The sequence below is a fragment of the Phragmites australis genome, chromosome 10, assembly GCF_958298935.1.
Source record: "Phragmites australis chromosome 10, lpPhrAust1.1, whole genome shotgun sequence".
NCBI lineage: Eukaryota > Viridiplantae > Streptophyta > Magnoliopsida > Poales > Poaceae > Phragmites > Phragmites australis.
In genome coordinates this window covers 4,082,025-4,106,509 of record NC_084930.1, presented here as the reverse complement: position 1 = coordinate 4,106,509, position 24,485 = coordinate 4,082,025, and the positions used below count along the sequence as shown (strand labels likewise).

Sequence of the window (24,485 nt, the reverse complement as noted above, 5' to 3'; positions counted from 1 at the left end):
TATTTAAAATATATATAAAAATAAAAAACCTCAAATTGTGATATAGATCCGCAAACTTAAAGCCCGTGTAAGACACACACCAGTAAGACAGACCCTGTGTCAAATAGAGACTGACATCAGGGGACGCGTATTTCTGGCGCCTTTCTTGACCGACCGACAGGCCAAGAGACAGAGATGGGAGGGTACCCAATTTGGTGAAGAAATGGAAGCCGATCGAAGGACCGAGTCGTCCTTCATTTGTTGCATTAGTTGACTTGACTTGGCGACGACTGGGTTTAAACGAGCCCAGATCCAGAACTCCCCGAGCCAATGCAGTTGACAGCAAGAGGTTCCATGCCAGCGACCCTGCAACGCTCTCCATCCAAGCGGCCATGGCCGTCTTTGGAGCAAAGCTCAAGTAGCTGTGCGCGTGTTGCGAGCTCAGATAGCTCGCTTCATGGATGGAGCTAGCCCTTCAGCTTCATACTTGCAGGTAATTCATCATCGTCCTACGCATCTGCTCTCAAGTCCTCGATATAGAGATGAGTTACACCAAGTTTTTTTGCTAGGAAGAAATGCACTTATAATCTGTGCCCTTTTTTTCATTTATTTTTCCCTTTCTGTTTTCGAGATACTTCTGTAGAACGCTCTGAGCGCTCGTGGTGAAGTTTTTTTTTTTTGGGGGGGGGGGGGGGGAGCTCGAAGCAGGTATGTTTTTATGCGTCCTGTGTCATTGTGTGGTTACTTGAAGTGTTCATCTGGCCATGGCTTTGTTCGGATTCCTATTTATCGTCTCAGAGAAGACTAGCTAGGATAACCGGTTTTCTGGTGGTAGTGCCTCACTAGGCAAAACTTTTGCAACCGATATTGCACGTGTGAGTGTGTGCCTAGGAGCACGGTTCGTGCTTTTTGGTTACATTTAAGTAGATTAATGTGTAGATTTTTCGAGATTTGATTTGCCATGTTGTTTGCTGAGCCTTCTTAAGATAGTTGTAGACTTGAAAGAAATGTCTTTTATCTTTATTTTTTCGAGCCGTGTAGCGCGTGTTAACTGGATCCTTCTCTACTCGCCTCAAAAAATCATATCAAAGCGTTGCGCCGGACGTGGGAAACCGTCCCCTTCCTCACCATTCCTCCGTCACCACCGAAGCCGACGAGGTACGCACGGCCTGCAGCCCTGCACTATCCCGATCTCGAGGCACGCCTTCACCGGTGTGGAATAAGGGTTGAATATATGTACGGGTCAGTTACAAATAGATTTGTATTTTAATTGAATGAGACTAAGAATAGAGATGTAATCGGATTTTGGAGTCTATAAATATCAGAAATTTTTATTATTTGCCATCGAAAAATATCCCTTTTTCCTCTGTACCACTCCAGTAAATAAATTTTCTTATCAGCCATTGGTTCATTTTGTGTTCTTTTCATTCCAATCTGTTGTTAGCCTCTCTGTCAGTTCTGTCATTAAAATTCACTTTTCACAGGTACTGTTTACGAACACAGCAGTCTTCTATTTCTTAAAAATCAGCGATCTTCTGTTTTTTCAAAAATCTTAAAACTTTTGTACGTGTTTTATAATCTATATGTAACTCATTTTAATTGTATTTACACAAAAATAATATGTTAATTATATCTTCTAACAATTACCAAGGAACTCACTTTTCATCATAAAACCTAGGGATAAAAATAATTTTAAAATTAGTCCATCACATAGAAAGAATATTAATGATTTTTCTCAGATTTTTGAGATTTTATTAGTGGCCCTAACAATTATTAGAAGTTATAAAAGTAGTTTTTTTTTAAAAAAAATTAGTTTAAATTCTACATAAGATTTTAGTGAATCCAATTAAAATAGGTTTTACATGGATTATAGAACACATTAAAAAAATCCTAAGATTTTACGAGAAACATAAGACTATCTATTTTTAGAGAAATAAAGACTATTGTGTCCATAAATAATATCGGTGAATAGTGAATTTTGACGACATAACTGCTAGAGAGGCTAATAGACTGGTATGAAAGGAACGAAAAATAAAACCGATGGCAGATAAGGAAATTTGTTTCATAGAGTGGCATAAAGAGAGAGGGATATTTTTCGATGGCAAATAAAAAATTTCCCCATAAACATTGGGCACCACCGTTGTAACTACATATCAACAGAACATAATATGGGGTAGAGCGCCCGTAGTAATACTCTAAGGATGTAAGCAAGTTGGTTGAACCATATTAAAAATATCATGTCTTATATATTGATTTTGTACTTAGCTTACCAATCCTAATGATGCTTCCTCTAAAACACTAACAAACGATACCTGAGCTATGGACAAAAATCAAGGAAAACGCGAAGAGATGTTCCACACTACATAAGGTTTGCACGGTTTGGAGAGGAACATAGCGCAAGATGGAGCATGACGGCGATCGACGATTCGATCGGTGGATTCAGATACTTTGAGCGCGGCGACTAGAACTGTCCAATGAGCTGCATTAACGGGAATTCATCTAGACGTGGAGATTAAATTGATAGCGACTGGTGGTTGATGTTCGATAAGAGTTGTGAGACATGACGACTAAGTTTGATTGTGTGAATGGAAGACGTAGTGAATGGAGGTGGCAGCTTTGACTCAAGATTTGATTGACGAGTGACCAATCTAGATCGGAGTTGTTCAAGATGAAACAATGACGGTGATGGTGAAAAGGATGGTGGACTTCGAAGGTTGGTAGAGGCGCAGGTGCGGTCATCAGCTATGGCGTGGTCTAGAGGATCTACGGCGAATTGGGTTGGCTGGTCTCGGCTTGGGACAAGACGCAGACGTCTCGGTGTCTCCGTATATGGTGCGTGTCGCGGATGGGTGCAGCATGAAACAGGCAGACATGTGTGGCAAGGAGACCGAGCGAGCATTGGCACATGGCTGAGGAGCTAGTGCTTGAGCCAAGCGTGGTGCACGCGTGAGGAACGGCCTATAGCAGCTAGATGCAAAGGAGCCCATGTGGGCGTGCAGTGTGGCAGCCCAGCGCTGCTGGTGGGGTGAGCCACGCGGTCAGGCGCGTGAGGGCCCAGAGCAACGGGTGGGGCACTCCTGGCCCAGGAGCTCAGGTGCGGCCTGGAGAAACTGGAAGGTGGCCTAGAGTGAAGCGTCTGTGGTCGTGGGTCGGCTGGGTGGCCTAGTACGGGTTGATGCGCCCAGGCGGCTCGGTTACGGGGCCGTGGGAAGTTGGCCCGCCTGGCACGCGGGCGAGCTGAGCGGGTCCGTGACTCGGCCCAAGCAGTCGATGGGGCTGGTGGAGCTTGGCAGGCTGGCGAGTGTTCCTTGTGGGCCGGCTGGAGGAGGCTGGCCAGTGGGGGTGATGAGTCGAGTAGGACAGGGCCCATTACACGACAGCGTGTGAAGCAGGCAGCCGAAGGTGTCGCGCGGCTACTGTATCGCGCGTGGGCTCAGGCAGTCATTGGCGTGTGGACGAACGTGTCAGGGACCATGGCGCAGTTGGAGCGCGACCGTGACGTGACCGATCAGGACTTCTGTTGGGATACATGACGTGTGAGGCTGGTCGACTGGGACTTAAAAACGAGAGCAGCCAAGGGACCGATGAATAGAGGTGCAACAGAACGTGGAGGCAACCAAGGCGATGGAGTCTACGGGGATTGCGGAAATTACAATCGTACTATTCGTGAATCGGTGTTTGCAGTTATTGATGGTGAATCGTTGGGGCGATCGAGTACGTCAACTCCGTCGTGTGTAAACAGCGAAGTTGTCGATTTGGCTCGAGAGCGGTGGATTATGCACATACGATATACAAGATGGTATGTACATAGTTCAGTGTGTACATAGTGGTGTGTTCAGACGGGATGTAAGGATGAGCGTGCGAATGCGCGTTTAGCACACGTGAGGTATCCGTGAGCGTAGAGATTCAACTGTCTGTGGTAACAGGCAGATGGTGTCGATAGTGTCTAAATTCGAGGTGGCGAGATTTGACGAGACTGACAACTTAGGCTTTGGCAGACGATGAGCTTTTGGCACAACAGTGTATCCTGAAGGCTCTGCAGATGATGATGCCGAGCACGGTAAATAATGACAAGTGGGAGAAGATGCAAGCGCAAGCGATGGCAACAATCAGGTTGTGTCACTCCGATCAAATTATGCATCATGTTATGGATGAATCATCATCTAAAAGGATTTGGAATAAATTATCTAATCAATTTATGTCCAAAACATTGACTCAAAAGCTATATCTGAAGTAAAAACTGTATGGGCTAAAGATGCAGGAGGGGTCGGATCTTGCTAAGCATAGAAACATCTTCAATCAAGTTGTAGTTGACTTTGTGAAGATGGAGGTGATAATTGATGATGAAGACAAAACGATTATTCTTCTCTGTTCTTGTCATGGTCTTATTAGCACTTGGTTACTACATTGGCGTATGGCAAAGAGGCAGTCAAAGTGCACGGTATCCTTGCGATGTTGCTTGCTAATGAATAAAGGAGGAAGAATAATGTTGGTGAGAGTTTATCTGGAGACGCTTTGCTAGTTAGGGGTGATCGAGGCAGGGAGACTAACATGAAAAGGAAGAAGGGGTCGAGCCACAATGCTATTTATGTAAAGATTGGGGATATGTGAAGATAGATTGTCCATAACAGAAAAAGAGTGTGGTAAATATTGTGATTTATAAGAAAAATGACTCAGAGAGCGATGATGATCTTGTTCCTATACTATCGAGGGAAAAGTCTTGTGGTGAAGTGTTGCTGTTAGATTATCAAGTCTTATTATGCAACAACTAACAAGGAGTGATTCTCTTCATATTATGAATGTGACTTTGGTATTACTCACTTAGGAGATCACACGGTTTATCGTGTTATGGGAGTTAGCAATATTAAGCTGAAGATGTATGATAGATAAGAAGTGTTATTTGAAGGTGTGTGGTATGTGTCAAGACTTATGAAGAACCTGATCCCGCTTGAAATTATGCATGTAGAAGGTTGTTTATATTAGGCGGTGCCAGATAAGAAAACCTTGAAGGTTATGCAGGATGGCAAGACTGCGATAGGTGAGAAGACAAGAGCTCGTTAGTATAGGCTAAAAGGTGTGGTTGTGGAGGTGGGAGCTGCAAATTTTATGGAATTTATTCCTAGCGGCTAGGCATCCTTGTCAGGCTGTTCGGGATGAGCAGCGAAGATGCACGACTCAAGTCTGCGTACACGAAGGATCATACGTGACAACTTTAAGTTTGCGTTCATATTCGTTCAAGGTGGAGCTTGTTGAAATACGTATCGAATATGTATACAAGTTAGATTACCGATAGACTTGAGTTGTAATTGATTGACACTAGAAATAGAGTTGTAATTAGACTCATATTTCTAGACCTATAAATATTAAACACCACTGTTATAACCACAGATCCACAGAACATAATATGGACAGAGCAGAGTATCCGTAGTCATACATGAGAATATAGGCAAGTTAACCAAATCTTATTAAAAACATTAATCTAGTACTTGTTTGTCGATCCTGTGATATTTCCACTAAAATCCTAACAACCGGGTTTGGAGATCCTTCGCCGTTGCTGAGGTCATTCGCGCTGCTGCCGAGCCAAGCAGCGATCGCTTCGCGCAGGAAAGTCGATTTGGTGGAACTTCCTAGGTCAGGGTCAGTCAAACATGATTGCTAACGAGGTTTTCCAGAAGAACCAAATGCGTTATTGCCTCTCAAGGCGAGGCGAGCTTTCGCTGGAGAACCGAATGTGTCCTACGCCCCTAGTGTCTTTTTTTAGGAACCTTACGTGTCTTTTCAAAGACTCGGAGTAGTTTATTACGTGTGGTTCTAGAGACAGATGGGATTAATCTAAAGTATGCTATGATCTCTTCGGGTTTTGACTCAGCACCGTGTGATGTCATCTTTAGAGAAATCAAGTTTCTAATGTTTACTAGTTTTACTAATGTCCAGGTTTAGCCCACGTTCTTGTAATAGTGTAGCGCATAAAAGCTAGCTAGTTTGGATGCTAATCTCGGGCAGGAGGTGTTCTAATTTGGCGAAAATACTATCCTAAATGATGTGAATTCTCTCGTAGCCACATATATTTTTATACGCTACATTGAGTCGGCTCTCGTTAATGGAATTACTTTCCATCTAAAAAAAGACTCGGAGCATTTTTACGGGTTTGGTGGGAGAGAAGCTCAAGGTGCGGACCAACCTAGCTAAGGCTATGTGGCCTACTGAGGCCTTGGGCCATTTCCTAGAAGGCCAGTTCACATACTGGGTTTTTTTCTGAGGTCCAATGCATTGAATAAAACATGCATGGACTGAAATCAGGAACGAGCAAGCTAAGGCAACACATGTAGCGTCAGCTTTACTTCAGGGTAACAATTGTGTGCTACGCACATGCGTATCTGCAAATGATTCTGTATGAATGGATTGATTAATACTCGAGTTCTTGTTCTTTAGTTTCTGTGACTTCTGACATCTTTCACGCTGTAGAATCTGTCAGTACTTGCAACAATCTGAATAGAAAATGTGTTCCTATATATGGCTGATGGTTTTGTACGTACTACGTACTTCTCAGAGCATGCATGGTTTGCATTGTGATTTATGAATAAGCAGCAAAAAGGGATACTAATTAACAATTAATATATAGTGTGCTTCCCGTCCTCTTTGCGCAGAGGAATGAACGGAAGAGGGCGAAGCCAAAGTTTCTCGACCCTAAAACCGGCGTGCCAGTGACCCAAAGAGCTCCGCCGGCGGCGTGGTCGATCTCGGCTAGCTCGAAACCCACTCAGGTCAGTAACGCCTGCCGGCCGTACCATTCGGGTAGAGGTTTTAATTTGTGTCTCCTGTGTAGATTTGATTGAGTAGCCACTAATTTATGTCTGCGCTCGGTTATCTGCACCCAGGCAGCAGTAGCTCATGCCGCGGAGACGCGCGCGAGGCCTGGTTCATGCGCAGCAAGTCAGCAACTACCGCAGCCGCTGAAGCATCAGCCTCCGCCGCATGTCGTCGATCGAGGCTGTGCCGTGCAATCGCAGGATGAGAGGTGCGGAAACTGTTGCCAAGTTATTTGGTTTCTTTGAGTTATTTATCGCGTGTGAGAGATGCACCCCTGCTGTACAAGTGCAACGACCTCGCCGCCGACGTTGTGGACAACGCGCGCGAGTTGTGCTAGCTAGCTCTCCGATGATGAACACGCGAGCGACGTAGCTAGGCGGGGAAGAAACTAATCCGGGGCCACCGTAAGTTTGGTTGGAGGGCGAGTTGGGATGGGCTAGGGTCATTCATATTGTTTTTTTGGATGGGATGAGATGAGTCAGTTTTTTGTTTGATTGTGGGATGAGAATAGATAGAATGAGTCAGTTTTCTGTTTGTTTGATAGTATTAGAGTGGATAGGATGATCCATTCATATTTATATTACATCATATGAGAAAAATATTAGTGATTTTTTAAATTTTTTTTGATGTATTAAAAATTTCTAGAAGTTACAATAGTAGATTTTTTTAAAGAATTTTAATTAAATATTGGCTCATATTTTTTGGATCAAACCAATTAAAATAGCTTGTTGCTAGTGAGCTATACTTTAGTCATAAAAACGTTTAGAATTTTTAGATCATTTTTATACTTTCAAATAAAATCATAAGTTAAATAAAAAATCACAACGCACACGAGACACAGAAGTTGGATAGCTCCATCAGCCGTTTTCACCCGGATGGCTTCGTCCAGCATATGAACAAATATTCGTTTCGCCTGGCCACCCCATCCGACGCATCTAAGATCCAAACAAGAAAAAAAGTGGATGTCCATCTCCCGGCTCGCTCGGTCCGTCGAACCAAACAGATGCTAACTGGATAGTTAGAGCTAGGGTCTCAAGGAAATTGCCGCTCTAGCTCGAGGATACTCTTTGCATCGTAATTATTATTTGAACTTACTTGTATTGGTTTTCCCCTTCATTCAGCTAGCGCAACAAAAAGAAAGTATTATCAGCATGAACTCCTTGGATCGAGTGGACACGAGCCATTAGAAACCATTAAAAAGATAAGAAATTAGCTCGATCAATTCATTCCAAGAAGGAGGATGAACAAAAAGTACAAGTTGAACTCAAGCTCGATCTGTACATGGCCATAAACCTAAAGAAGAGGAGTAGATGGCCTAAAATAAATAAATAAAGAAAGAAGAGGAGAGGGAGTCATACAGACTGGCGCGCGAAACACGGCCTCCAGGCTCCGGCCGCGTGGAGAAGAAGAACTAGTGTACGTGCCCGGCGTTCACCACTCCGGCGTGGAAATCAGTTCGTGAACGAGAACAACAAGTTCAGCCCGACGATCCACAGCACATAGGCCGCGAAGAACCACGCGGCCGGAGGGGGCGCCACGGCGAGAGATTCGGCGAACAGAAGGTACGCGGCCGCCGCGATCATTACGGCGAGAGCTACGACCCCGAGGTGGACACGGCGCGGGCGCCGCCTCCTCTGCCCGTACCGGTGCCCGCCTTTCGCCCCGTCAGCATGTGGCGGCGGCGGAGGCGGGCCGGGTGCCTTCCCCTTACCACGGACCACCGGTCTGGCGCCATTCTCGCCTTCCATCTCTCTCTCTCTCTCTCTCTCTCTCTCGCCCGGCGGAGGTGGGCCGGGTGCCTTTTATTTTATGAAAGGGGGGAGATGTCGAGCACGAAAGTTCCTGGAAAACGGAGAGATAAGCTTCTAGGAAGTTTCATACTTACGTCAGCTTACGTCAGAAAGCAAAGGATGGTAGTCGGCACGGGATAGCCAGGCCCTGGCCAAAACACCAAGCAGGGACGATCGATTTTGAGGGTTTGTCCAGAACGTGTCAATAAAAAAAAAAGAAACACTTCGCCCATCCAAAAATAAAGAATGTCTCGTGCAACTGGAAAGTAAAATGATGGCGTACTGAACTTTCAATCAGGTCCTAAAAACATAAAATGTGAATTGTAACTTTTGAGTGAGTGACTCCAAAGTTCAAATTCGAATTTGAAATCCATTAGACCTATTTGAAGAGGGTTGTGTTACTAATATGTCTACTTCCACTGTAGCTTCCGACTGAAAAATTTTAAAGCCATAATTTATAACCTTCACGTAGGAAGTTTTAGATTTTAAAGTTTTCAACAGCGGGCATTCAATATTGGCTCGAAACTTGCATCTGGGAATCGAACTCCCAATTCGAGTTAGCAAACTTCATATCAGAGTCTTCAATGAGTTCGAAATCAAAACTATTTAATCCAAAACTAGAAACTTTTATAGTATCATGTTTACATGGCACACTGTCGGTGTATCTGGAACCGGGGATCCCTGAGTCCCGAGGCCAGGCCAGCCGCCCGTCACGTGTCACCATCCCGCGAGGTCCCTCCTGCGGGGTGAGGAAAGTCCAAGTTCCGGGAGAAGGTGCTCGGGGCCACAGTCCCTGGTCCCCGAGCATCCCAGTTTCCCGATGATCCGCAGAGTCTAAGTACCGGGAAGAAAGTGCTCGGGAAGGTGCCCTGTCACCCCCGAGCACCCTAGTCCCCCGACGATCAGAAGAGCTAAGTTCTGGGAGAGAGTGCTCGGGGGCTGCGTGCGCCAGCCCCTGAGCGCCCGGTTCCCCGAGGGTCAGTGTGAAAGTGCTCAGGAGAGAGTGCTCGGGGCTGCACGTGGCAGCCCCCGGGCTCTCGGTTCCCCGAAAGATCTGTGCAAAAGTGCTCGGGGTTGCACGTGGCAGCCCCCGAGCACTCGGTTTCCCGAAGGTTCGTGCAAGAGTGCTCGGGGAGGTAAACAGTGCCCCCGAGCACTCGGTTCCCCGAAGGTTCGGGTAAAAGTGCTCAGGGTTGCACATGGCAGCCCCCGAGCACTCGGTTCCACGAAGGTTCGGGCAAGAGTGCTCGGGAGAGAGTGCTCGGGGAGGTAAACAGTGCCCCCGAGCACCCGGTACCCCGAGGGTAAGGGTAGGCATTCTCGGAAGAGAGTGCTCGGGGAGGTGAACAGTACCCCCCGAGCACTTGGTGCCCCGACGACCCAGAAGGGCCCCCGAGGGGCCCGCCGATGAGGTGTCAACCGGTCAGAGGTCCGAGGCCGCATTTAATGAGCGTGCGCGGCCTGACATCCCCAACTGCTTCTGCCGCAGTGTCAGTCCTTGCCATGCTTTGGCAGAGAGGCGTGGGGCAATTAATTGCACGGGTCCCGTCCCGTATCATTCGGTGTGTCTCGGGATAACATCGCCAGGATCAAGGTGTTCCGTCCGCCACCCTGCTGTGGCAGAGGAACAAGACAGGGCGGGCACGCCGGGTTGCTCTGTGGCTGCCCGGTGGGCCCTCTCTACGGCGCCCGTTGCCAGGGCATTTATGGTGATAGGTGACCGGGCGTGCGCCGTGTTTTCCACCCCCGGTCACTTCACCCAGAAGAAATGATGACGTTTTTCCTAGTTATGGCGTCTTGGAACTTGAGCCCCCTCCTTCCCGTTCGGGGCATGCCTCAGCCGGCGAGTGTATAAAAGAGTCGGCACACAGAAGAGAGCCCGACGGATCAACCGCCCCCCGACAGAGAGTCTCAAAAAGAGAGAGCCCGAAGAATCAACTGCCCCCCCGATCAACGAAGAAGAGACCGTAAGCATCGAGCACAGAAGCACGAAGAGCCGAACCATAGTCCCTGCCTAGGAACAAGGAGCCTCAAGCTCTTAGTTAGACATAATATTCTTGTAACCAGCACACCCTTGAGGGACTTCCTCAGGGCAGTTATTACATCCACACAGGAGTAGGGTATTACGCCCCTGTGCGGCTCGAACCTGTCTAAATTTTCGGTGCATTTACTTCTTTCTGCACTAGATCATCACCCCCATCCACCGACCGCTGCATTTACTCTCATTCATTTCTCCGGTGAACTTATTCAGGATCATCCCCCCGGCCGAATCTCTAAAAAGGGGTCTCTCGGGATCCCTGCGACAGGAGTTAATCCTCCGACACACACGAAGACCCTAACTTTGACATCCTACCACATGGGTGACGGAGGAAATGCCGAAATGATCCTTTTTTGCGTCAATGGCCTGTTAAGCTGGGAAAGCGTGTAGCAGCTAGCTAACGACAAAATTGAGACTAATCAACGTGCGGCTGTTAGGTCAAAATTTTACCCATATCTTTGTAGCTTTGTTGTTGGTCCGGTAGAATTTTTACCTTCCTGGACCCCAATCTTATCCAGGATAGGAGTAACATGTTTTTAGAGTTTAAGGGCCTGCACCTCGTCCCCTGTATTGCACTACAAAAGGACTAATGTAGCGTTATGCAGCATTCGGATTATGAATATGTTTGGCATGCAAGCCCAAATCAACATAACTCTCCTGCTAAGCAAGCTGAAGCGACGAACCAAAACACACTCATCTCACTCTAGCCTATTTAGGCCATCTCCAATACTCTAAAAAATTTGTTTCCTCACTACTACAAAACGCGACTTATATGCTGGTATCATTACCGATTCGTAAGTTGTGTGAGAAGAATCAGTCATCGTGGCTTATGAACTGGTAGTGATAAGTGTCATCACTGCTAGTCGATGAATTGAGCCGATAATGATACCCTGCTTGCTCATCACTGCCGGCTTAATCCATCAACTGACAATGATAGCATAACATCACTGCCAGCTGGTTAAATGAGCTGGCAGTGGTGCCCCCCGTACCCACCTTCTCCAAGCTCGAGCTAATACGAGCTAACAGACAGTTTGATCAGAACTTTCTCTCCCCCTCATAAACTCTCACATGGCAACACCCACTTCATTCCTTCTCTCACTTTGATTCCCCCACCACTCAAGCTCATTTTTGGTCAAGAAGAATGTCTAGATGAGCTCTCTCTAGCTATCCAAACAAAATTCCTTCTTTCCTCTCCATTTACTCATTTGCCTTTTCTTAATTTTTTGGGCAAGTGAACCCTGAATTTTTCACAAACAACAAGCAAGCTTCTAGGAGCCTCTTGAGCTCAAGTAAGTTGAAATCCCCAAGTTAAATCCTATATTTAGCATTTCAACTCAAAATATTACCTTAAAAACCAAAGTTGATCATATCTATTATTTTTATTTTTAATGAATTAGAAATTTTCACCATGATATTTATGTATGTAGCAAGATCCAATTGTATCTATGATATTTTATTTAATTAGCAAGCTCCAATATAGAAACTTTATGCATGAGCGTATTTATTTTTCATGTTTCCTTAATGATTCATAGATAAGGGGTTGAATAATGAAGAAAATTTCTAGAGATGGCATAAACAAATACTCATCGGGAGCAGACGCGAAAGCATGTAAAAGACGGCTCCTCCAACCTGTGCCAATTGCCGTTAGGAGATGACGAGGTAATTTATTTGTTGGTGATCTAAAATTTTCTAGATGTTATGAATTTGGATTTACAATAATGATATAATTATAGATGGACAGAAGATGGATGTACGATGCGAGCTGTGTGAGCACGGAGTACAAGAATGCACGTGGATTATTTTCTGGTATAAGCCGCGACCTACAAGTCAAATACAATCTCAATACATGTGATGTACATGCGTCGATTGCGAGAACAACAAACAGTTTTTCACCACCCAGCAGATACATTGCCACTTGATGCTAAGGAGCTTTATGCCTGGCTATACTTGTTAGACCGAGCATGGTAAAGCTGAGATCGTATAGGAAGGGCAATACATTGGCAGAGAACACGAAGACTTGTGCACCGATATGCCGACTGACGAATACACCAATATACTGCCAGCTGGAGATACATTGGTCGATGATGATCTAGAGGAGATGTTGTCCGTCACCGACGCCAACACCGATTATCTGGAGCAGATGTTGCGCAATGGGGAGGGGAACTTCACTAATGAAATAGAGTTTCAAAAGTTCAGCGTATGGTAGAGGACTCTAAAACACAGTTATTTTCGGGCTACTAGAAAGAGCACATAAAGTTGCGCACCATACTTTCACTGCTACAATTGAAGGCAAGCAACATGTGATCTGATACAAGCTTCAAAAAGTTATTACTGTTCTTACAGAAATTGCTTCCAAAGGGAAATGTGCTACCAGAAAACACGTACCAGCCAAACAGGTTGTGTGCCCGTTGGGGTTGAAAATGCAGAAAATACATGCATGTCCAAATGATTACATGTTGTATCGTGGAGAGCATACAGACTTGGAAGCGTGTCTCATCTGTGGTGCATCACGGTACAAGCGTGACCGTGATGATATCGATGGTTAAGGAAAGAATAAAAGGTCTCCCGTCAAGGTGATATGGCATTTTCCTATAGTCCCCCATTTAGAGCGTTTATTTGCGAACAAAAGACATGTCGAACTGATATAGTGACATGTCAAGAAGCACAAGGATGATGGAATACTTAGACACCCCATTGATTCTACGTAGTGGAGAAACACCGATAGGAAATATAAGGAGCTATTTGCAGAAGATGTTATGAATATAAGATTTGGGTTGAGTACGGATGAGATGAATATATTCGGCAATATGAGTAGTAGTCATAACACTTGGCCTGTGACTCTATATACCTACAACCTTACTCTTTGATTATGTATGAAGCGGAAGTACGATATGATGCTGGTGCTGATACCAGGGCCGAGGCAATCTGACAACGATATCGATGTCTACCTGAAACCATTAATGGAAGATGTTGTAATTCTATGGAACAATGGTGTGCAGGTATAAGATGCATACAAACAAGAGAACTTCACCCTGCACGCAATGCTGTTCGTAGTGATCCAGGATTGGCCAGCCCTTGGCAACCTATTGAGCAAGACTATTAGAGGCTACTGTGCATACGTGCATTATTTGGATGAAACAAAAAGCTTATGACTAAATAATAGCAAAAAAATAGTGTACCTAGGTCATCGTATATTTCTTCGCAAGGATCACCCGTACCGCAGCAACATGAGAGATTTTGATGGAAAAGTTGAGACTCGATCACCTCCTAATCATCGCACTGGGAGACAAGTATTCGAGATGGTAAATGGACTTAGGGTTATCCTTGGAAAGGGACGCGAGAGTACACCGGTTCTGAAATCTTATCTTAGAGCTACTATGTTCAAAAACAAATTTGTTTTTTAACTTATTGGCTGAATTTGGTGGTTTGACACGTAATCGTTTTCATGCACGTTGAGAAGAACATGTGTGAAAGAGGTTTCACTGCCAGTGGACATAGTGGGCCGGCAGTGAAACTAGTTTCGCTACCTATGGACTTATTAGGCCGGCAGTTAAAGTAGTTTAACTGCCGGTAGTCCTTTTAAACCGACAGTAAAGATACCATTTCATTAATTAGCAAGCCCCAATATAGAAACATAGGTATGCACATATTTATTTTAATTTTTTATTGAATTAGAAAATAGAACCAGGAAATTTAGGTATATACAAAACTTAATTTTGGTATATAGCAAGTTCAAATTTAAATATATATGTATTAGAATTTTAGGTAAACAGAATGTTAATAAATATAGATAGTACAAACTCGATCGAAATCACTTGAGTAGCACAGTAGTTTGTTCGGTCTTACTTGGTGCAAGTCGTGAGTTCAAGTCTCTGCGCGCGTGCGAAGGTAAATTTCTTTTTTCACCCCGCAGCACCAGCAGTGAAAAGGGTTTCACTACCGGTAGACATATTGGGCTAGCACTGAAACTAGTTTCACTGCCGGTGGACTTATTGGGCCGATTGTGAAAGTAGTTTTACTGCAGGTAGTCCTCTTGAGCCGGCAGTAAATGTACCATTTCACTAATTAGCAAGCCCTAATATAGAAACTTTGGTATGAACATATTTATTTTAATTTTTTATTGAATTAGAAAATTGAACCAGGAAATTTAGGTATATACAAAACTTAATTTTGGTATATAACAAGTTCAAATTTAAATAAATATGTATTAGTATTTTAGGTAAACAGAATGTTAATAAATATAGATAGTACAAACTCAATCGAAATCATTTGAGTAGCACAGTGGTTTGTTCGGTCTTACTTGGTACATGTCGTGGGTTTGAGTCTCTGCTCACGCGCATGAAGCTAAAACAAATTTTTTTACATCCCGCGGCACCAACAATGAAAAGGGTTTTACTGCCGTGGACATATTAGGCTGGCAATGAAACTACTTTCACTGCTGGTGTTTTTTATTGGGCCAACAGTGAAAATAGTTTCACTACCGGTAGACCTCTTAAACTGATAGTGAAGGTACCATTTCACTAATTAGCAAGCCTCAATATAGAAACTTAGGTATGAATATATTTATTTTAATTTTATATTAAATTAGAAAAATGAACCATGAAATTTAGGTGTATATAAAACTTAATTTTGGTATATAGCAAGTTCAAATTTAAATAAATATGTATTAAGATTTTAGGTCAATAAAATGTTAATAAATAAAGATAGTATAAACTCAATTGAAATCACTTGAGTACTGCAGTTTGTTCGGTTTTATTTGGTGCAATTCATGGGTTCGAGTCTCTACGCGCGCGAAGCTAAAACAAAATTTTTGCACCCTACGGCCCCAGCAGTGAAATAGGTTTCACTGCTAGATCAAGAGGACTACCGACAGTGAAACTCCTTTCACTGTCGGTGGACTTATTGGGACGATAATGAAAGTAGTTTCATTGCCGGTAGTCCTCTTGAGCCAACAGTGAAGGTATCATTTCACTGCCGGTGGTCATATTGCGTCGGCAGTGAAAATCCTCCCCTATAAAATAGCTCGACACCCTGTGCCCTTTGACACTTTGAAATTTTTTTCTCTTCCCTGTGCCGTCCATCGAAACACCTCCCGATACCGAGGAGCCCACACCGCCGGAGGACCACGAGCCCACACCAACGAGCACGTGCCCACTGTCCCTGTCCTCCTCGATGTCGTCGTCCTCCTCCATGGCGCCATTCCCGTCCTCCTCAACGCCCAGCCCGTGCACCTCGCTGCCCAGACCCTTGCCATCTTGCAGGTACCGGCCGTTCTGAACCTTGTACTCATCTTCTTACATCACCTCCCTGTCTCCTAGCTATTATAATAGAGGCAAGTGGCATATAATCCTTAGTTCAAATTCAAACATTAATTTTTTTTATCAATTCTTTAAAAAAGATTGTATTTGTGTTATGTAGTAGTAGTACCTAGTCTATATTTTTTTTGCTGGCCTTGTTATCAAGGTCAAATTGGTGCTTGCCTTGGGATTGTACACTTGCAGTGGGGTAAATATGGGTGCATAGTTCACTGTTGCTGAGCTTGTGAAGGTGTTCTTCTCATTACATAACCGTTCATCATCTTTCAATCTTTTGAATATAGGAAGCATGTTGGGACAAAGGGCTGTAGGTGTGCTAAGTGGTCTTGCTCTTGCTTTTCTTTGGCACCGACAGTGGGAGTAATTTCACTAAGTGATATATATTAGTTTCTCAATCTCTCACTTGATGAGTCCATTGACAACATACATAAAGATCAAAGAAGGAGTTGAAACATGAGAACCATTTAGCACATCTAAGTGATCCAGAGGCTATAGGTGTTTTCTGGGGTTGGCCAAGGGGTATGTAAGAAACTAGTTGAATAAAAGGACATCTCACTGAACAGATATGATGATTATATCTCGCATAGTCATGTAGGGATCTTATTGCCAATACTCTTTAGAAAAGTAGCAGATGACACTAGATAGGTAATTGAACTTGAGGTTGTTCCTTTACTGCAGCGGGAGATGTGAATGAAGTTGCAAAGTTTAATTTGATGGTCTGCATAACATGTACAAATCATGATCCTTCTAGTGAAAGGTAGATGAAGAAATGAGTGATAGAAGTAGCAAATATTGTCTTATAATTAGCATGTCCTTTGGCATTAGTGTGAACTCTGTTCAAAATATGCACAATAATCTGCAAAAAAAATTGATGGTAAAGAAAGAAAAAGTGGAAAAGTTGCATACTTATATGACAAGCTATATGTATCAAGATGAATTTACGTGTTGATGGATCATTAATGGTGCTAGACAGATCTTAGATGTATCTAATGATAGTTTTCATTAATACTTAAGAACTTGATAATAATATAATTAGAATTCTAATTGCACAAGATGCATAGAATAATTTGTAGCAAGTATGATCTAGCACAATGATAAAGCCAGACTTATTAATTGGGAGTTTGTATTCCTGTTTGTTTAGCAAGTTAAATACCTGGGAATATTCTTATCGCAGCGGTTACTTTGTAATAGTACTTTGATACCAATTCGAGCTGAGAACATTGGGCCATATATAAGGGCGATTATGATCCTACCATTGGAGCCTATTCTATAGTTTTTTGTTACCTTCTATTGTTCATTGTTAAATGAGGAAATGATGAAAGGAGACAATTATCTACATAATCTGATGCAAATGCTTCTAGGTTTCCAGATTTTACATTAATATTGAGTTGTTATACACTATTTTTAGATACATGCTCTCTACAGAGAAGCAAACATTTTTTTTAAATACAAAAAAATAGTGACGATGATGATATGGCTTGAGGCCATATTTCTTTATTACTTCTAGGACTTTAGTACTGATTACCTATTCGGAGAGGAAGGACGTCCAGCTCATCTTGAGAGAAGCTGCTATCTGAACTAGTAGGACTGACACATAAACGCTAACTTGGGAAGAATGCTTGCTCTATGAACAGGTAATCAGTACTGCAGTTCTAATAAGGTCATTTGTTAGAGCCACTGTGCCTAAGAGTTTTTTCAAGAACATTCTTTGGTGTTAGTGTGGTTTGTAGTTTTTTTTTTTGCACATTCTCTTAAATTTAAGACTACTATGACATCGTATGTTGTTCATCGTGATCAGCAAAGTGGAATCTTCTCCAGTTGGGAAAAATACCACACACAAGTAAATGGATTTAAAGGAGCATGTTACAAAGGATATAAGTCCAAACATGAAGCTGCTGCGGCATACAATAGTCAAGTTATCCAAGCCGAGCTAAAATTGACTAACTTCGAAAATAAGAAGAAGTGTGATTTCACGTGTAAAGATGTCATAATCCTAATTCTGTTTGTAATCATCCTTATTTTGCTATGTAAGATGATGTGACTTGTAATATCAATGTGTCAACTGTCAGTACCTTTATACCTTTTTTGCTATGTGAGATGTGACTTTTTTTTTTGTTAAATGTGGTCGTAACATACTCATTTACAATATTATATGTATATACATTCTATCTATCGACTCCTTCATGGTTATCTCACTCTTTCGACAACCTCCCTCCCTCCCTCGTCAGCTTTATCTCTATCTCCCTCCTTCCTATGTTCTTTATATGTAGAATACTCAACCGCTCATCGTCATCGTATGCAGAACTTCCAGGAAGGGATGGCATCACCAACCGCCGATCCAGCTTAGGTGCTAGAAGGAGATATAGTGCCACCGTTAAACATTGAAGAAGATAGCTCAAGCCATTACCTCAATCTGGACCAAACAGACGCCCATAGAGGCGATGAGGTAATTCATAAGTAGATGAATGCATCTGTTCTACATATTATCGTATAGATTCCCAATAGTTTTTTTTCACTTATGCGCATATGCTTGTTGCTCTGGAGGGTCATGACAATGAGCAATCTCAGGACCGACACCGTGTTCGAGGTCCCTTAAAGATGCTTACGGGATGATTTGTGATCACAGAGGTCTCACCAGAATGGGAGCCAACTGCACCAGAGAGAGTTCTAGAGCCATACAAGTCAGTATGTGGGATTGCTGTTAAGGATCACGTGCTCATAAGCTACAGATTATGGACTGACAAATGAGTTGATCCGCACGTGGTTCCTGATTCGATCAAGAATAACATCTTGTGGCCCAAAATATTAGAGAAGTTTGACTTCCCTAAAGAAGCAAATATGGAAGTAGTTAAGCGTAAGACGCTAATGATCATGGGCCTTTTATTTTAGAACTAGAAGGGGACACTGAACAGAACATATGTGCAGAAAGGTACAACACCAAATTTCGGTAAATGGACATAACTGGAAGATCATTGGCAAGCCTTTACGGAGTACAAGTTGTCAGAAGAAGCACAGAGGTTGAGTGAGGTGAACAAAGCAAATTCGAAGAAGAACCTGTACCCCCACAAAGTCAGCAGTCGTGGGTACGTGAGGAAAGAAAGGCAATGGCAACAACAGTTAGATGAACTACGAGAGAGAAGTGTCACAGCTGAGACAGAGGGCTGGAGCAAACGATCGACACACTTCCTTCTTGGGAGGGGTGCTTCTTACTCGTCCGATGGAAGCTTATCCTTTATGACCTTCAAAGACCCGGAAGTGACGCAAGATCTTGCAAAAAAAACTCATGGAAGCCCACGAGCAGTCTGCACAAGGCTCTTTCAAGCTAGACAGGGATAGGGACGAACTCACCTTGACCCTGGGAAACAAGGATCACGATGATCGCACACAAGGCGTTGGGGTGATGGGTTGGAAATATAGATTTCCAGGCGACATGACAGTTACAAGAGTCGAAAGAGATCTCAAGCAGAGCGAGATGCAGAATGAAAGGCAAAACAAACTAGGATGATGTAAATGCTTGAACAAGCGCTAAAAATGAGAGAGAATGTACAGAAGAAAAAATAGCACAAGCAGTACGACAAGCCCTCATGCGTGAACAGGGTGCCATTGTGAGCGAACAGGAATGACTGACAGTGTCTCCTAATGTTGCGCACTCCATCCACGTGGTCGTCGGGGTAGCTCTGCGTCCATGAAAGTTTCAGGAGCTGACTCCATCACTTATGCTCATCATAGCACGGACACAGTGTGAACTACACATTTGTGCTATGAACATTACCATCAAGGTGGCTTTTGGTGTGGCTTATCCTCATGGCTCCCATGAACATTTGCATGGACGTTCAGTACTGGAGGGCTATGCCGTGGTCGAAGTAATTCAGACTTCACCGAGGACTACTTATTGAAGTGTCTGCTTCACTACAAATAAAAGAAATTCATACTCTTATCCTACAACTACGAGTACGTGTTTGCACGCCAAGGCGTCATCATTTTATGGGTAACTTGATTCTAGTACTAATTTGCTATAGTGACATATTTTGCAGTTTTTATTGGTTCCTTTTTGTTATCCACTTTCCATTTAGGAAGTAGTAAGATATAAAAATTGACTTTTCGGTACACAATCACATATTCATGTCTTGCATTTCCTACTCAATAAAAAGTTTCAATTCATTCCACCGATGAATCATTTTCTTTTGAAGTGTATGTGGCAGTCACCCAGCAATAATCTCTGCGCGTTTTATGTTCTTACTTTCATGCACGCATTTAGCTTGGACGGAGATGCTGTTAGGTTTAATGATCTTGAGGTATGAAATAATATTTTGATGCTTTCTTTTCAATTTCTACATGCGTTAAAGGACTAATTCTTTTGATTATTCAAACGTAGCGCTCCAAACTACGCACAAGTGTGTTACAACCTTCAGAAATACATGCCCTTCAAGAACAGATGACCGGATTCTTCTTGGAACATATTATCAACCCAAACAGCGAGTTTCATGAATCGATCGTGCCGTCCACGCGTGAGAGACCTTCAGGTGACACCATACCTTCTAGTAGAGAATATGTGATAAGGAGGAAGGCTACCAAGGGGCTTGACAACGTATTATATTTCGTCAATTGACACAATATTAATAAATAACATTAATTTCTATTATTAATGAATGATATGAATTACTATGTATTATGCGAAATTGGTATCATCGGATAACTCTTCAACGGAATAACCTTCCAACGATGATACGAAGGAGGAGCAATAAGCAGCATCCCGTAAGTATGCTCAAGAGGAGGAGGATGGGAGGCTGGTCCGTCAACCGTGCACTGTGGAGGAGCAAGAAGTAGCGTCTCGTAAGCATGCCCAGGAGGAGGAGGACGATAGGGTGGCCCATCGGTGTGCTGCGAAAGAGGTCAAATGCTCAAACCGTAGAGGCGTTTAGGCGTCAGAGTTCAATGTCTCTGACATGCCGGCGAGCCTGGAGCATAGGCGATGATGTGGTTGATCAGGCGTGGTCGGGTCCTCCGCTCCACCACCATTGGCCCCTCGGCGTCCCCGGACGTACACACGCCATCAGTCGTCAGTGCAGAGACGCGGTCTTCCTCATCGCGGGAGAGGTAGAGGAATACTGAACTGGCTCAACTCGATTGACTTTTCAGGGGATGACCTATGAGAACTATTATGTATATATGTGTATTTATCGATGCCTAACTTGTAATATGTGTTCATTACTATGTATTAATGAAGATGCTTTTATTATTGATTTACAGTAAATATATGTATCATTGTATGCATGTATTGAAAGAGAGATGGAGAGATCGAAGAGAGAGAGGGAGTACAGAGAAGATAGAGAGAGGGAGGACCGATGAGGGAGGAGAGAGAAAATATTGCCGGTTGAAACCTTCAGTCGACAGTGATTCCAGTGAATAACTGTCGGCTGAAGGCTTCAGCCGACAGTGATGCCTTGGGTATCATTACCGGCCAAATCTTTCAGCCGGTAGTGACAACTCCCTTCACTGCCTATCCACCAAGTTGGCAGTGATAGTCCTCGGCTATCACTGCTTGTTGCCCACTGCTAGCTCCAAAACTGACAGTTAAGAGGGTTTTAGAGCCGATAATAAAATGAGTTTCTGTAGTAATGCTTATAATACTATTACAACATCATCTAACATTATTATATCATCTTCTATTTTTTTCATCTCTAACAGCTACTCTACTTCATATCTTTCATTACTCCCATTTTTCTTTCGGATCCATAATCATGCACTGTCAATAATGATAGGAGCTATATTCCATCAACAAATATGCAGTACACTCTCTGCTACAGTGACACATATTCATTACTGTAGCTTCGAAAACGGGCTAGATGGGCGATCTGGCCAACAGAGGCGGCATCCGTATTGGCACGATGCGGCTGGCGTTTGCCGCCTCTGCCAATGAGACCCTGAATTTCATGACCCGGGCAGCTGTCGTCATGGTTGGTGACGTATTATTAATCAGAGTATCAGACACGTCACGTATGATCGATGGCACGACGGAGTGCAGCGGCTCATGTAGGTGCCGACGTGCGCGCGTCCAGGTGTCGACCTCGCATTCGAAAAAGCGCGGTTGAATAAGGGAGCGAGAAAGGACCCCCAAAAAAGTACCAATCCGTCTATAGATTGGGGAAGATTCGGTTCCGGCGCCGTAATGCAGCGCAGCTAATTCTGACCAGTACGTGGAGGCAGGACAAAAAAAAGTACCAATCTCGAAGACCCAGAACATGCATGTGTCCGTGTCAGGTCTCCAGTGGACTAAAGCTTGGATACACCAAGGATCAGGGGCACGAAGACACTCACACGGACTATAAAAAAATTATTTTTAGAAATAGATGGTAACTCGTTTTTATAGGTATTTAGTTTATTTGTCTGCGATTGAAGGCTTATAGAAATAAATAATTTTCACAGACGTAAAAGTGACCGTCTGTAGAAATCTATTACCACAGACGGTTCACTTAAGTCACAAGTCACATGTTTTTTCGCGCGAAATACGCGCGCTACGTGATTTTTGACACTCGAACTCGAAAACTGTCAGGTCGCGCGAACCCTCTCCACCATCATACCAGAGAACGACTACCGAACATATGAGCATATGTAATTCTTTTGATATCTGCAATCCGAAACTTCAAACGATTATTTGGGCATCTAAATGACTTGAAATGAAAAAAATTTCAACTACAAAGTTATAGATCTCGTTGGGCTATAATTTTCATATAAAGTTTATCCTCATCCGACTTCATATAAAGCTATAAAAATTCATAACTTTTTCATACGAAGTCGGATAAGGACAAACTTTATATGAAAATTGTAGCCCTCGATGAGATCTACAACTTTATAGCTTTATATCTATAATTTTCAAAAATTCATAACTTTTTCATACGAAGTCGGATGAGGATAAACTTTATATGAAAATTGTAGCCCAACGAGATCTATAACTTTGTAGTTGAAAAGTTTTTCATTTGAAGTCATTTAGATGCCCAAATAATCGTTTGAAACTTGAAACGATTATTTGAACATCTAAATGACTTCAAATAAAAAAAAATTATCAACTACAAAGTTGTAGATCTCATCAAGAGCTACAATTTCATATAAAGTTTTTCCTCATCTGACTTTATATAAAAAAATTATGAATTTTTTAATTGATAGTCATTTTCAGAGGCGGTTCATATAAAAAACCGCCTGTGATAATAATCTACTATCACATGTGGTTCACATAAGGAACTATCTATGAAAATATATTTTCGCATGCGGTCCGTAGCCGCAGGAGGCTCTCATCAACTGTTCAGACGGTTTTTCAAATAAGCCATATGTAAAAAGTTACTCTAGGTATCTCAAAAAATAGTTTTTATAATAGTACAAGGAAACCGAAGGAGGACCCTTGAACACCTGGAGGATTCAAACCTCCGGAATATTAGATCCAGAGGATTCAATGCTCTAGGGCTTTTGAAAACCCAAAAGATTCAAACCTTCGGGCATCGAAAGACCCAAAGGGTTCAAACCTCTGGGCTCTCAAAGACCTCGGAACTCGGAAGACAGGTGATACCAGGCCCGCATGCCACCTGACCAATCCATATGCAAATTTGACAAAGTGAAGCCAACAAATGATCATACCATTGTATTTATTGTACTAGACTATTTATCCTTGGTCAATCCTAGCCAACCTCATCGACCAGAGGGCTAGATCATCTTTTATACATGGTCATATCTATGGGCTATATATACCTCATCATGTAAACCTCTCATAGGGAAACTCAACTCTTATTCAATTATAATACAATATATTCACATGGACAACCTCTAGCACTCTAACGTCGGAGACTCGGGAGGCTTGCCTACTAGACGTAGGGTGCCTCCCGGCACTGAACCAGTATAAAACTATCTTACTTTGACACCTAGATGTGAGGCCCGTAAAATGGCCATACTTCCCTCACTTGTGTTAATGTGGCTCCATGACGAGTTTCGATCCAAGTCATAATCGTGTGAATGCATTACCCATGTTTGTTTACAACAACACTCGCTTAGCTATATTTGCATCAAGCTCAACAGTAAGTATATTTCGGCTCGACTTGTTACGTTTGAGCTCTACCTCTTCTAAATTAAGGACGATGCTATATTACAATCGTCTGAAAACAACATTGATCTCAATCGATCGAATTCCACCATACCAGCTATATTTGTGTCGTCCTCTTCCTCCCTCAACATCTTCTTCCTCTCCCTTATGCATGACTGACACATCACCAAAGATCCTCTGCTCCCCTGCACTCCCTCCCAGTGGCATCCCCGCCGTTGCCCACCGCTACCATGCTTAACCCGACTTCATCGGAGCCACCATCCAACGCCACATGTGGCTGGCGTCGTCTCCGCTGCCACGCAACCCTACCATTGCGTCGTCCGTCACAACCATCGATCCGTCATGCTGCCCCCTGCCTTCCCTATAAGCCTGGGGATCGGAGAAACCTCCGGAATCTAAGCCCAGCACAGCTAACCTTGTCCGCAGCAGCTTCTTTTGCCGTCGCCAAAATAACTCCTAGATTT

General features: G+C 43.3%; 1 protein-coding gene across 5 annotated transcripts; it reads left to right on the top strand.

Moving 5' to 3' along the window:
- Nucleotides 1–225: 225 nt before the first annotated feature.
- On the top strand, nucleotides 226–20,221 carry LOC133883197 (uncharacterized). Of its 5 annotated transcripts, XR_009902834.1 has the most exons (5): nucleotides 226–472; nucleotides 6,627–6,743; nucleotides 6,858–6,997; nucleotides 12,150–12,276; nucleotides 12,351–14,231. XR_009902834.1 is itself a non-coding variant. In XM_062322430.1 (4 exons), exons 1-4 carry the CDS (start codon nucleotides 441–443, stop codon nucleotides 18,284–18,286), a joined length of 366 nt encoding a protein of 121 aa, XP_062178414.1. In that variant the 5' UTR covers nucleotides 226–440; the 3' UTR covers nucleotides 18,287–20,221. The 5 variants fall into 5 exon arrangements, 4 of the variants coding, with proteins under 4 accessions (XP_062178414.1, XP_062178415.1, XP_062178416.1 ...); XM_062322430.1 differs by lacking the exons at nucleotides 12,150–12,276; nucleotides 12,351–14,231 and adding an exon at nucleotides 18,235–20,221 and having other exon boundaries at nucleotides 6,602–6,743; XM_062322431.1 differs by lacking the exons at nucleotides 12,150–12,276; nucleotides 12,351–14,231 and adding an exon at nucleotides 17,731–18,212 and having other exon boundaries at nucleotides 230–472; nucleotides 6,602–6,743.
- Nucleotides 20,222–24,485: the final 4,264 nt, after the last annotated feature.